Genomic DNA, 15,041 nt, shown 5'->3' with positions numbered 1-15,041 from the left:
TAGTCAGGCTGCGCTGATGGCTCTTTAGAAGTCTGAAATCACTTCTCATGTGGTCTGGGAGTGTTACACTGCACTCTGTAATTTATCCAATAACAACAGAGTCAAGCTTTGCTGGGTACCAGGTCATTCAGGTAATTCATTGGCTGACAAGCTGGCTAGAAGGGGGTTCTGGGACTCCATTCACTGGTCCTGAGCCAGCTTTGGGCATTTCATGGGAATTGATCAGAAATACTGTTTTCAACTCATTCAGGAGAAAACAGTACCAAGATTGGCTAAACACTGATGGTCAGCGACAGGCAAAAGAGATAAATTTTGACTGCCCTAGTTTAAGGCAGGAGTTGATGAAGCTTAGCAAAAATAGTATTCGTAGAGCTGTGGGTCTACTTTCTGGCCACTGTACTCTTAAAAGGCATCTTAATGTCATAGGAGTTAGCAGTGTATATAAAGAAGAAACAGCTACTCACTTTCTTTGTGAATGTGAAATGTACTCTGAACACAGGTTTGAGCACTTGGGTCATCATTTGATTGAACCATGGGAGCTTCAAGACATTCCTATTAGATCTCTGCTGAACTTTGCTTCAGCAACGGGTCTCTATTAAAGACTTTTATTTTCTTTTGGGGATAGTACAATAGACCTCTGGTCACAGTGCTAGGTTCTGTGGAACCACCCACCCATAAGTCTAAGTCTAATGCATTAAATCTTGTGTGAAGCTTGGCAATTCCCAAGTGGAAACAATCCACAAGATTCAAAAGACTTTCGGAGCTGAAAAAATAGGCACCACAGTGGTGCAACCACTCCTTTATCGATAGCAGCACATCAATGGAGAGTGAAGCACATTCTGGTAGACCCTCAACATCCAGAAATGAGATTGTTATTGACCAAGTGAAGACACTGGTGATGCACAATCACTGAATCATGATCAGAGACCTTGCAAACAAGGCGAGCATTAGCATTGGAAGTGTTCATTCCATTTTCACTGACAATTCAGTCTTCAGGAGATGAAATGTCAAAGTCACGCTGACGTCTTCTTTTACTCCAGTGGTGTAGTTCAACACATGTATGGAATGCATTGTGCAACCATCACCAAGGAACACTACCAAGAGATTCTGCATCACAATTGGCAGCTCCATGTGGTAGCGTTCAAGTTTTTCTTGCTGGTCCATCAAAAACGGAAAATATGATGCTGCTCATTTACATTTCCTCACTCATCTGCGGTCTGCCAGTGACCGGCAGTTTGATCATGGGTCAAACTGGCTGAACATGTGAGTGACGAAATGAGTAGGTGACTGACCGTATGAGTGAATGATCACAAGACTGGCCAAGTGAGTGTGTGAGTGACTGTATGAGTAATCATATAAACGACCAGATGAGTGGGTGTGTGACTGTATGAGTAACCAAGTGAGTGACCATATGATTGAGCAAGTGAGTAAGACATTTTGTTACCTCGTAATTTAAAATTCTAATAAATGAAAAAGAAACTTCAGCAAGAAAAGGAAATATTTATGTACATATTGGAATTTAAATTTTATAATTACTTTATGACAAATACAATGCAACAACAACAGGCAAATGCCCAATGAGGTGGCTGAGAAAAAGATGTCCACAATAAGAAAAAGATTGCCCATAACAAGGACAGTTGCACTGTGAAAAAAAATTATCAGATGCCTTGGTTACATAATAATATATACACTGAAGAGCCAAAAAAACTGGTACACCTGCCTAATATCGTGTAGGGTCCCCACGAGCCCACAGAAGTGCCGCAACACGACGTGGCATGAACTCGGCTAATGTCTGAAGTAGTGCTGGAGGTAATTGACACCATGAATCCTGCAGGGCTGTCCATAAATCTGTAGGAGTAAGAGGGGGTGGAGATCTCTTCTGAACAGCACGTTGCAAGGCATCCCAGATATGTTCAATAATGTTCTAGAGTGTTCCTGGAGCCACTTTGTAGCAATTCTGGATGTGTGGGGGGTGTCACATTGTCCTGCTGAAATTGTCCAAGTCCGTCGGAATGCACAATGGACAACAGTCCCCTGTTGACATTTAGGGTCCATGGATTCATGAAGTTGTCTCCATACCCGTACACGTTCATCATCTCGAAGCAATTGGAACCGAGACTCGTCAGACCCCTGTTGACATGTAGGGTCCATGGATTCATGAGGTTGTCTCCATACCCGTACACGTCCCTCAGCTCAAAGCAATTGGAACCGAGACTCGTCAGACCAGGCAACGTGTTTCCAGCCCTCAACAGTCCAATGTCGGTGTTGTCGGGCCCACGCGAAGCGTAAAGCTTTGTGTCGTGCAGTCATCAAGGGTACATGAGTGGGCCTTCGGCTCCGAAAGCCCATATCGATGATGTTTCGTTGAATGGTTCGCACGCTGACACTTGTTGATGGCCCAGCATTGAAATCTGCAGCAATTTGCGGAAGGGTTGCACGTTTAATGATTCTCGTCAGTCGTCGTTGGTCCCGTTCTTGCATGATCTTTTTCCGGCCGCAGCGATGTCGTAGATTTAATTTTTTACCGGATTCTCGATATTCACGGTTCACTCGTGAAATGGACGTACGTGAAAATCCAAATTTCATCGCTACCTCAGAGATGCTATGTCCCATCTCTCGTGCGCCGACTATAACACCACATCCAAACTCACTTAAATCTCGATAACCTGCCATTGTAGCAGCAGTAATCGATCTAACAACTATACCAGACAATTGTTGTGTTATATAGGCGTTGCCGACCGTAGCGCCGTACTCTGATTGGTTCCATATCTCTTTATTTGCATACGCATGTCTGTACCAGTTTTTTTGGCTCTTCAGTTTATATAAAAAAAGAAAACAAAAGATTATAACGATACCCAATTTTTAATCTGCACCAAGTGTCATCAATGTGTATTTCTACATCAACTATTTCACAATATAAAATATTGGCACACACAAATACTATCCCACTCAAAATTAAACTGAATACATGAGATTTAGTCTACATTTTGTTGGTCCAAATTCCCCAGCAGTCTGAGAGATCTTAATAGATAATTTCAATTTTCAGGAAACGTTTAAAAACCTGGTTTCTTGATGGGAGTGCTCTCATAAATTAATGAAAAGATCATAAAGTATGATCAATATTCATTTTGAAGATCTTCAAATCATTTTTTATGCATTTTATATTTTTCCTTGTTTTGAATGAAGATTTGAATAAGTTGTAAATTGAGAAAAAATGCCTTTTGCTTTTGGCAAAATTAAATATAACTTCTTAAACCTCTTATTCCTTGAGTTCATTGTTGCCAAACATGGCAGTAGGAAGCAGTCAGAGCACATAATTGCCCTTTTTACCACTGCCAGCTCAACGACACTCGAATAATAATCTTGATCAGGTTTTTCTTTCATCAAAAATGTCAATTTTGATCATGCGAACTGCCCGTTTGCTTCCATGGATTTGATTTTTCTTGTCTTTGCCTGATTAATTGATGATTTTGTCAATATTGTATTTAGGACATGAATGTTGGATATTAGTCTCTGGAGTTGTGCATTCATCTGTGTTGTTGTGAAAACAAATCTATCTATCGACACAACATAATGAAGGACATCGCAGTGCTGTTAAAATATTAATTTTACATATTAGCACCTCAAAATAGTCATCCAGAATCTGCCGAGAGAAGCGAAACTCCCAAGTTAGTGCTCCAGGAGTAAGACTTTCAGTCAATTAGCATGATGAATGGGCTTTATAGCACGGAAAATTTCCAGGACTGCCTCACCCCTTCAGAGTAAAAGTGGACCTCGTCCATCTGAGAAATGTTCAAGGAGGCCATGTGTGCAAATTTCTGTTCTCACACTCCATGAGATAATTCCCCTTCAACGGCCAAAAAAAAAGAAACACATGGGTATGTATGCACAATATAGCAATCCAAAATGAATTACAAACGATTGACAAACATTTACTGGGAGGCATGTTTTTTAAGTAAGAACCGTTTTGAAATTCTACCGCTGCAGCACTGCAGTTGGCATTCTGCACACATGCAGTGTGTACCTACATCTGTTAGCAAACCACAGACACCATTACGGAAACATTCGACCATGTTTAAGTTCGTTTGTAAGTATTTAAAATTCCTCCGCTGATTAAGAATGGTGCCGACTGTGAAATATGCGCTGTGATTTGTTTTCTTAGTGCTAAAGGTGTGAAAGCGGCTGAAATTCATCATGAGATCAGTGAAATGTATGGAGGAAACATTATGAGCGATGGAATGGTACGGATATGGGTTAGAGCTTTTAAAGATAGCCATACAAATGTTGATGATGAGAAATGAAGTGGATGACCTGTCATTACTAAAGATTTGGTGCAAAAAGTTGATAAAAATTGAGGGAGAACAGACACTTTATGATTTTGTCATTATCTAATAAGTTCCCTCAAATTTCCATTTTTTTATATGCATCAGAGTTTAATATTATTGGGTACCTCTCATTGGGTATATGAGATCAACTTTCCAATTTATGTTTACTTTTTTTTGGAGAAAAATTAATTTTATTTTTGGATATATGTATACTTATGTGGTCACTCTGATTACTTTACATAAAATTACCAGACAACAAAGTGATGAGATACTTCAGCTGAGTATATGTAATGTGTGCCAGAGATCAGACTTACAACTTATCAACCCAACAAATAAATTATTGAACATCTTAGACGAACACTGAAATATTTTCGGAGACTTGATAATGAATACAGTACAAATATTACAAATATACACAAAAATCACAATAAAACCATGAGTAACCATGGCTTTCTGAAATATTAGAATTTTTACAAAAAGATGATCTGGTTTCACAAAGAAAACTTCATCGTGTTTTATTTTATTCTGAGCTATCTATAACTTATATTTTAGCGATTACGTTCGATTGCAAATGAAATGGATGAATCTTTAACTCTTGAAAAAAAATTTATTTAATTGTAAATAATAATAAAATTCTTACATAAATTACTTTTCAAATTATCATGGTTAGTTATGAATTTGAATTTGAAAAACCGTTAACCAAGTTTTTTTTTTTTTTATAATAATAACATGATCCTCACGTATTCCCAAGGGATCAGCATGATCCATCCAAGGAATTTGTTAGTGTAAGTAAACATCCATGCCCTAACCGGGATTCGAACCCAGACCAGTGAGAAGCTAGTTCCCTAACCACTCGACTGCCAGGCGGCGGCGATAGTCAAATTAAAAAATAATAAACATTATACTGTATAAATGAAAATAAATAAATAAAATTGCTCAATTCACATCTAAACAGGGAAAAAAAATGTACCAACCAAAGAAGGGAAGATTCTCCCCATTCTCACACAGCTCTGACATAGAAAAACCAAATATATCCTGTATGTGATCATGCATAATGCTGGAGAAGCTCCCTTTTTCAGATACATCAACCAAACGGTCTGAAAATACTCTTTCACATTCGTGACACAAGAATTGAACTGTCAAAAGCTCTGATGAGAAGAAACTTTGACCCATGTAAATGAGACTCTGAACAATCTGAAAGATGAATAAGATATGAGTGAAACTTTCATATTTCTTCCCCATATTACAAACTTCAGAGAACAACTCAATGTATCATTTTTATACCTCATAGTTGCTGAAAAAAAGTGTCACTTCAGTTAACTTGTGGTTTTAAATTGCAGTTTCTCAAGAAATTTTGTTCAGAGAAATTGATGCATGTGCACACATTATATACAGACACCAATAATTCTTTCTAATCACATTTTTGGATATTCGAAACATTTTTCAGTCAAAGAAAATATTAATCTTTGTAGTTATTTGAAGACAGAAAAACTTACACTGAAACATGTACTAATAATCACATTTTTTATCTGTTACATATAGTTTTATGTGCAACTCAGATGACCCTCTAGCAATTATCTGCAGAGGATTCGTCGGCCAGTTCTTAAAAACTATTAGACATACTGAATGCAGTACATGTATTATTATACAGAGACAAAAGTTTTATCACCCTCAACATGAACGTCTGAAAAGTTTTGAAAAAAATACATAATTTTGTATTTTTCTTTTGTCATGCTGAACTTAGATAAAAACCAAATCCAACAAAAAAAGCTTTCTACTGGTGTGCTTTTATCAAATGTGAAATTTTTTATGCATATCTGATGACCAAAAATAATTTTAAAAATGCTATTATTTTCCCCAATATCATATCAATCATGTTTGTACTGACAGAGTTTAGTTATATTTTCAAAAGGACAGCAGATGAACAAACACTGATATCTTCTTCAATGCATGTGAATATTTTTTCCAACAAGTGAAAGAAAAAAGAACACTTATCTATACTATATAATTCAAGCTATATGATTAAAACTGAAGTAAGTTACCTTAGCCACATCCCTGATGTTGAATAAATAATGTATTTTACGAGGAGTTGGAAGAAACGTTGATGACACACTTTCGTAGATTTTCAGAAGAGCTTCGGTTATAAGATTTGGTAGGGTGTCTGTTCCAAATGGCAGAGAAGAAAAGCTTGGATACAGCAGTGAACTAAATATATAAAACAGCTCTGCTGCCTACAAATATTACAAAACTTAGCATATCATACCTATATCTTTTAAAATACTTTTTATTGGTAAATTCAAAATAATTTTAAAATTATAGAAAAATATATATTTTTGATACTTTCTTTTGATATATACAGTAAAACTCTTACATAGCTGTACTCAAGGTATCAGGAAAAAAGTATCATTATAAAGGAAATTTATTAGTATAAATGAAATTGAATATATTAACACAATGGGAAGTATGGCACAACTGGAGAGGAACATTGCTACAGAAGCAACAACATTATAAGGGTCTCATTACATAAGAATTTTACTGCATTTATTTTTAATCAATTGTTTGAGTCAGAAAGTAATTAGAGAGTTTGGTACAAAAACCAGACAGTTTGTGTTATAAAAATCAAAGTACACAAGATAAAAATTAGAAAACATAAAATAAATGGACATCACTTAATCTATAAAATATTGAATAATTTTAATATTTTAAGGGAAAAAATTCATTAATCTGATGCCTGTGATCTTACATCCATGTGAAATATGGCAGTAAGATTAACCCAAAAGAAAATCTTGTCATTGAAATGCATTACCTTTTTTTTTCTCCCCCACTGAATGGTAATAAGTAAAAAAAAAAAAAAAAAAAATACAGCACTTTTGCAAGAAGTAAAGGAAAACAGTATTCCATGAAGGATTATCCACCTTAAAATGCACATGATCAACTGTAAAATATAGCAAGATAGCTGCACTAAAAGACTCTCACAACCTATCATGAATTTTAAATGCTATTTTTCTTCATGTAACTTAACTCTTTATATGCATACATTGTTACACCTATGCTTACTTTTTTTTTTCAAGGTGGGAAGAAAACTCACTTACTTTACAATTTCTTTCTAATTATGTATGTATATATGTATGTATAGCAAATTCTTACAGTGTTATGAAATAAATTTAAAAAAAGAAAAGAGTATGCCTCCTTTATAATAATTGAAAGTGCACTGGGAAAAATTCTGTACTTGAAAAAAAAATGCAGTAAGAAATATCAGATATGTAAAAGAAATAGATGAGACATTTTTGTATTACCTGAGGAGTGTCAACATTGATAATATTGAATCTGTTTTGAAGTTGAGGTGAAATTGCATTTCTATTTCCACCTGGTTGGCCCATGGCTGCCAAGAGAATCATGTTCTGGACAAAATAAACAAAAGAACACAAAATTAATTGAATAGGCAAATTTTAAGATAAACATGATACGATAAAACTGGTATACGAAATATATTGTGATTTTCTGAAAATAAGTGCCAAAAAATAACTACAGTTTAATTTCATTTAGCAAGTGATTCAGTTAATAATCAATTCACATAACAAACAAAAATTTTAAACAAATTATGTTTTGGTTAACGAGCGATGCGTGATTTGCATTTTACGAGCAAAACTTTCGCACTTTATTTATTTCCATTATCACTACTGCCCAGATGGTTTTTCCCTTTTGTTCACGCATATTGACGGAACAAATTAAGCTTGTTAATCAAAGTTCCACTGTACCTAAGTATGATATGAAGCTCACAATCATATTCCCTAATTTTCATCATTAAAATAAAAACAAGAAAAATAAGAAATTTTTAAATTAATATTGTTGGGTAAATGATTTTATAGTCTTAAAGCAACAAAAAGCTCGCTTTCCTACTCAATGTACTGATTTCACTCATTTTTGACAAAGCCACAATAAGCCATGAAAAACAAAAATGATGACCAAAAGGACTTCACTGACCAAGATATATTTTGGTTCTGTCTTCCCCTTTTCATAACAGAAACCATGATCGATCCAAGCTCTCATCATTTCTAAAGGAGACTGCACACCAAACTGATCTCTTGCTGGCATGCTGAAATCATCCAAGAAAACAACTAATTCTGAGCCAGTAGAAGGTACAAAGTAGCCTCTCCCTTTCTTCCGCAACTTAGTGGCTATGATATTTTGAAGAGTAGATGATGTTGTCTGAAAAATAATAATAAGCTCCATTGATATAAAGCAATCACAAAGAACAACAAGAGTATTATTTCAATGAATCAAGAATTTATAAGGATGTTAATTAAGATTTGTACTTTCAAGGCAATGAATGCTTTAGATATTCAAGTGTTTTATGCGGTTTACCAATGATTTGTTTGGTTAAGTAACAGTAATAGTTTACCAATGAAGTAAAGCAAATAGAAAGCTTATTTCTCATTAAAATATTTTCCACACAATAAAACTTTTAATAAAAATAATGCACACAATTTTTACAAAATATATATACAGTGAAACCTGTCTATAATGATATTGTAGGATTTTGACCTAGCAAAATATTGTTATAGACAGGGTATCGTTGTAGACAGTTTGAGCATTTGGGCTATTTCCTATTGAATAGGAATTCCACCAGGACCAAAGAAAATATTGTTACAGACAGTATCATTATACAGAGGTTTCATTGTATAAAACTTGCATTTATGGAAATTCACAAAAACAATTTGTTGTGAAAATTTCATTTAGAAGTGTATAAATTAAACTTTTTGTGACAGGTATATATATATGTTCCACACAGGCTTTTATAGCAGTATATGAAACTTAAATATAGCAAATTGTGTGTATGTGACAACTAATTTCCAAATAAAGATCGACAAAAAGAGTTTCCATTTTAAATTAACAGTTCTTAATCGGTTTTACAAGAGACATATGAATAAATAAAAAACATTCTATATACCTGAACTGAAAAATTCACTATAAGATTACTAAAAACTGAGGGGTCCAAATTTTTGAGAATATTGCGTCCAATCATGCTCTTGCCAGAACCCGAATCTCCAACAAATAAGACATGAAAACCTTTCTTGATGAGTGATGTTGCAAGGAAATCATAGCACAATGTATCTTTTGTAGGCACAAGAACTGTATCGAGATTCTGCCTAGAGAACCAAAAACGAAGGAAAAAATAACATAAGTAACTTTGCAAATGTGTTTATTGTTTCAATAACAAGCAATATAACAAATTTTTGGAATTTAATCCAATTTTTAGAGGCTTCAGTTCTTAAATCTGGACTTCAAACATAAGCTTACAAACAGAATTAATCAAACATTATTTTACAAAATTTATTATCAACATCTAAATTTTTTGGTAACTTCAGGCCTCAAAGTGAAAATTTGAAAAAAAAAAGTAGGAAAAATAGGAACACCATTGACAAAAAATAGGAGGGAAAAAATGGAATTGCCGAATTATCGTGGCATTTCAAAATGTTGTGCCATTAAGATTCACACCTTATATACTTTAATTATAGTATTATCTATAGATATTTTAGGAAACTCAAGTTCTAATGAATTTAAAAATCTTTCATTTCCATAGAATTTGGTATCGAAAACAATGTAAATAGCAAAACTAAAAAGAAACTAATCAAATTGCTACTGTTACTTGAAAAGTCCAATTATTGATCGTGATCCATCCCCCCCCCATTCTTTTCGAAGTAAGAAAAAAAACTTGTCCAGGTGCCATAAAAATGTAACCCATGCATGCTTAACCCATTGTCCACGGGCCGAATGTGGCCCGGAGTCATCTGTTGTGGCTCACAACTTCACATCTTATTTTGTAAAAATTAACCAAGCTTACTTCAGTGGCCAGCGGCACATTTCCAGATCATTTACGCTGCCAACGGCATATATACAGATCACCTAAGTGACCCCAAGCCCATTTCCAAATCACTTGAGCGACACGCAGCAAACCCCCAGTTCACTTAAGTGGCTTGTAGTTCAGTTGAAGATTACTGTAAGTGTCTGGAGGCACATTTACATATCATTTGAGTGGCCCGCGGCACACTTCGAGATCATTTGAGTGGCTCGCAGCACACATATCACCTAATGGTCTGCAATACATTAACACTTTAAGTGGCTCGATGCATTTTTTATAGATTATTTTAGTGACACTCTTGACACATTTTTAGACCACTCAAGTGGCCCGCTGCACACTTTCAGATCATCCAAGTGACTTGTGGCACATTTCCAAATGACTCAAGCGGCCCGCGGCACATTACAACTTAACTCCACCTTTTGTGAACAGTGTGGGGCCACTCCATTGATTTGAAAACGTGTCGTGGGCCACTTAATTAAGTGATCTAGAACAACGCCACAGATTATTTGCGATCTGTAAATGTGCCGCGGGTCACTCAAGTAATCTGGAAATGTGCCGCGGGTCACTCAAGTAATCTGGAAATGTGCCACGGGCCACTTGAGGCACGCCATATTTAGGCCATGGGTTGAGCACATGCTTAAAAAAAGGGGGCCGTTCAAGCATTACGTCAGCAAATTTTTAGCGAGTTTTGACCACTTCTCCCCTTGTTAGAAAAGTCAGCAAAACTCTGATTCTCCCCCTTTCAGCAAAATTTCGTCAGCGCTCTGCCTCCACCTCCTAACGCATAGTGGGTGGCATATTGAGTGGATCAGAGATGTACGTGGGGCTCGTGGTCTTCCCCCCTCCCCCAGACGATCAAAAAAATATTTTTTAATCAAAAAGTATTTTTTTTAATAATTAAAATTTCGAAAGAAAATATCTTATTACAATGAATTTCAGTTAATTTCAATGTTATTTGAAGGCCACGAACTCAAATTTTTTAAGAAATTCATTGCGACCCTACCTCTAAGCCCATAGGTAACACTTGACCCGTGCGGCCTAAATGTGGCCTGTCCCTTTCAAACCTAATTTTGTAAAAATGAAAAAAGCGGCACATTCACAGATCGCTTAAGTGACCCGTGACATAATTCCAGACCATTTAAGCGATCCGTGGCACATTTATAGATCCCTTGAGTGACATGTGGCACAGTTTTAGAGCACTGACGTGTTCACAAGTGCTGTTCTATAACACTGTGAAGTTATCCGCGGCCCATTCCCAAATTACTTAAGTGATCCGTGGCATAATCACGGATCACTTGTATGACGCGCGGCACAGAACCAGAGCACTTGGATCCGCTAAGTATTTAGAGATCACTAAAGTGGCTCTGTAGAAGACTCAATAGGGAGAATGTTAGTTCAGGTGCCCACAAACTAGCGAAAAGTTTTATTCGTTTTTGGCGCACCGAGTAAGGGCCCTTTCACACGAAGCGGATGCGGATGCGGGTCCGGAAGAAGTTTTAACAATTGGAATATACTGCGCCTTTCAGACGAGCCGAAAAATCTCCGCACCTAGGAAATGTTCATGCGGGTCCGGACGTCGTCCGAATGTGTCAAAACCTAAGTGCGGGCTCCGCATCCGCACATAGAAGTTTTGACAATAGGTTTATTCTGAGCTATTCACACGATGCGGATGCGGAGCGAATTCGTCCGCATCTTTGGCTACTTTTTGAAGGTGATTTTTCACGGAATTTTTTTAATTATTTGCCATAAATATCCTTAAAAACACCATATGAGGGTCCCTGTTCATCAAATATGATGTACCCACATACGTCTATCCCTCCGTTTCCTTCTGAGATGGAGATATAGCAACTTTAACTGCCTTTTGTCCATATTTCACAATTTTATACAATAAAACCTGCCAACAACGGCCACTGATGGGACCAAAATTATAAGCCGTTCTGTTCATTACGAATATTTAATTGACTACATACTTTAATAACTTTTACATTTAATTTAAAAATTTTAATTTTTTTCTTTTTGAATTTTTAAAATTTTTTAAAAATATGAATATCTGAAATATTATTTTAAATATTTGTTATTTTTTTAAATTTTTAATCTGTTAATTTTTTTAAACTTTAAAAAAAATACTTTTATTAAACAACGTTATCCACGTACGGTGTTCACTCAGGGCCGTTTGAAGACCCTAGCACTTGAATATTTTTGGTGGTTCCCTCGATACCCACAAGTATATTTTACCCAATATTTAGTCTATAAACTTAAAAAAATGAAATTTTATATTTCAGAAGTGACTAATCTAAGGATGGGATTTCACTCTAAAAGGTTTATGAAAGTTATTTTATAAAACTTGAAAAAAGCAACTAATAAATTGCAAGTGCAACCGATAAATTTATTAGTTGCTTTTTTAAAAGAATTATTATAAAATGTTTATAGTGTAATCCGTACTTGAGGCCGGGATTATACTATAAAGTTTTGTAAAAGATCTTTTATAAAAGTTAAAAAATTCAACCAATAGGCGCATCGGTTGCATTCAAGCAAATGCAACCGGTGATCTTAATGGTTGAATTTTTCACGTTTTATCAAAGAGCTTTTACAAAACTTTTATAGTGTAATCCCGGCCTAAGACAGAATTGTGATGTGAATATTTCTAAGCACAGGCATTTTGAAAGTTCCAACCCCTCCCTTTTTTTATACTTGCAAATTCTTTGATATTTGCTGAATTTTTTTTTTTTTTTTTGGAACATCGAATGTTTTGGATGTTTTTGGATTGGATTTTTCGAACATTGGATGTGTTTTTGGAATTTTCTTTCATATTTTTCCGAAAAGACAGATTTTTTTTCAAAATTTTTTGAAAATATTTTAAGATATTTTCTCCCATCGACTACTTGTGAGGATCGGAATGGAGGCATCTTTAGGTTCAATGATAAAAACCACCAAAGAATGCCTCTAGGCTGCCTATGGGCACTGAATCAGGGATGAAGGAGAAAAATAATTACAAAAATTGCGAAAAAACAGTTTTTATGCACGAATTTCGAACTAAAGATGCGGGCGATTCGTCCGCATCTTCAGCGCTCGTTTGAAAGGGTATGCGGACCCGCGTCCGCATCCGCTCCGTGTGAAAGGGGCCTAAGATGCCATTAAGAATATTTCATATTTGTATAAAGGGTGGGTGCTGAAGTAATGATCATCCTAACACCCCTCTCCGTCATCAAATCGGAACACCTTCCCCCCTCCCCCAACATCGATGCTGACGTAATACTTACTCCGAAGATAAAGAAACCCGAAAGTTATTTCTAAAGATTAAAAAAAAGGATTTAGCGTGCGGCTAATCGGCTCGTTTCCCCCCCCCCCCCCGTGATTGGCCAACCGATATTTACGGCAACCGATCTCCCAAACAGATTCGCTGTACGGTGCGGGGGCGAAAATACAGTTATCGTCATCCCCTGCTCCCGTGGAACTGAAAAAAATTTTTATTTTCTCCCTCTCTTTTTCAGTAGCGAGTTGTGAATAAAGCACATCAAAAAGGAACGGAAAGCAAAGCAGTGACATTTTGCGATTTCTCGGAATTTTCGTAGTGAGATATTGGCCGTAAATAAAAGGAAGAAAGGGATAAAATAAGAATAGTAGGAGAGAATTTGAATAAAATAGGGCAACTGCGACGAAAGTAGGAAAATAGGAGGACATTTCTAAAAAATAGGAAAAATAGGAGCGCTGCGAGGTCTGTAACTTAAAGATTATTATTCTCAGAGTTAACAGATTTACACATGAACCAACATCTAGGATAAAAATTTAAAAGAAAAGCAAAAACCTAACTTATTAATCTTTGAGAATTCCAAAGCATATTTGTTTTTTAAAAATGAGTACATGTCAGATAATAAACAATTAATAGAAAAATAAATAAACAGGACAAACATTAACATTTTTATGAATGCATACTATTTACAAAAACAAAGGGATGGCGGAGGGATCAGAAACAATCCCAAAAAAAAAAACACGCACCCATTTTATAAAGCTACAGACTACCAGCTTTTATAAAAAGAATAAATATTTATATCAAGACCGAAAGAAGTTACTAAATTGAAGGACTTCACATTCTTTGCAAAGTGAATGTTTTGAAAAACTTTCATGGAATAATACACATAAAACTTGAGTGAATGGAATCTTTATAAGCTGAAACTATTAAGTATTTGTATCTCAAAAACGTTATTCCTTCTTTTTTCAGACTAATATACAGTATTAATCTAACTGAAAGATGTAAAACTTTAGAGAATTATTAAAATAACTAAATAATAAGTTTTTTAATCACTACTTTGACAGGAAAAGGGGCATAGAGAAAGCCCATACAGATTTTTGAAATTAAGGAAAGCTGCTTAAGCAGGGATTCTTGGAAAGAGGTTCAAGGACCTCTTTGAGGATCCTTGGAAAAATTTCATGAGGTCAGTGAGCTTGGATGAGGGAAAATATATAACTTAATGAAGGAATTCAGGCTTTCAAGGTCACTGACATAATAAGGTTCTGAGCAGTAGAGCTGTAATATCAAGCAAAATTAAACCAAACATTTTGAAATTAAAAAAGATGTTTAAATTAATTTCACTTTTGGAATATGGCTCTATTATCAAAATCTTCTTTAAAAAATTAACTCATTATTATTTTATCATTATTACACAGCACTGAGTATTATTCTGAAAAAAAAGGGGTTCACACGACATTCATCTTATATGTGGCCTTCATGGCATAAAGCAGTGTGCTCAAAGTGTGCGTCACAGGTACCCTTGCCATGGGTGTCGTAGCAAGCTGGAGATATTGATTTATGTGCCTATTTTTGCTTTGAAGTGGTTCTTTTCTAAGTGAAAATT

General features: G+C 35.4%; 1 protein-coding gene across 1 annotated transcript in view; it reads right to left on the bottom strand.

Annotated features, from left to right (window-relative positions):
- The window catches only part of kl-2 (dynein heavy chain 2, axonemal kl-2), a 118,637-nt gene that overhangs the window by 62,747 nt on the left and 40,849 nt on the right, over nucleotides 1–15,041 (bottom strand). Inside the window, exons 27-31 of the mRNA XM_089234511.1 lie at nucleotides 9,277–9,475; nucleotides 8,310–8,534; nucleotides 7,622–7,726; nucleotides 6,368–6,556; nucleotides 5,300–5,519 (exon numbers count right to left, since the gene is read on the bottom strand). Coding sequence (XP_089090637.1) covers nucleotides 5,300–5,519; nucleotides 6,368–6,556; nucleotides 7,622–7,726; nucleotides 8,310–8,534; nucleotides 9,277–9,475 — 938 coding nt within the window. The remainder of the gene's footprint in view (nucleotides 1–5,299; nucleotides 5,520–6,367; nucleotides 6,557–7,621; nucleotides 7,727–8,309; nucleotides 8,535–9,276; nucleotides 9,476–15,041) is intronic.

This window comes from Pholcus phalangioides, unplaced genomic scaffold (genome assembly GCF_987345545.1).
Source record: "Pholcus phalangioides strain wild (caught in Gottingen) unplaced genomic scaffold, Ppha-v1.0 ptg000008l_1, whole genome shotgun sequence".
Taxonomy (NCBI): Eukaryota; Metazoa; Arthropoda; class Arachnida; order Araneae; family Pholcidae; genus Pholcus; species Pholcus phalangioides.
This window is presented reverse-complemented; position numbering and strand designations above follow the sequence as displayed.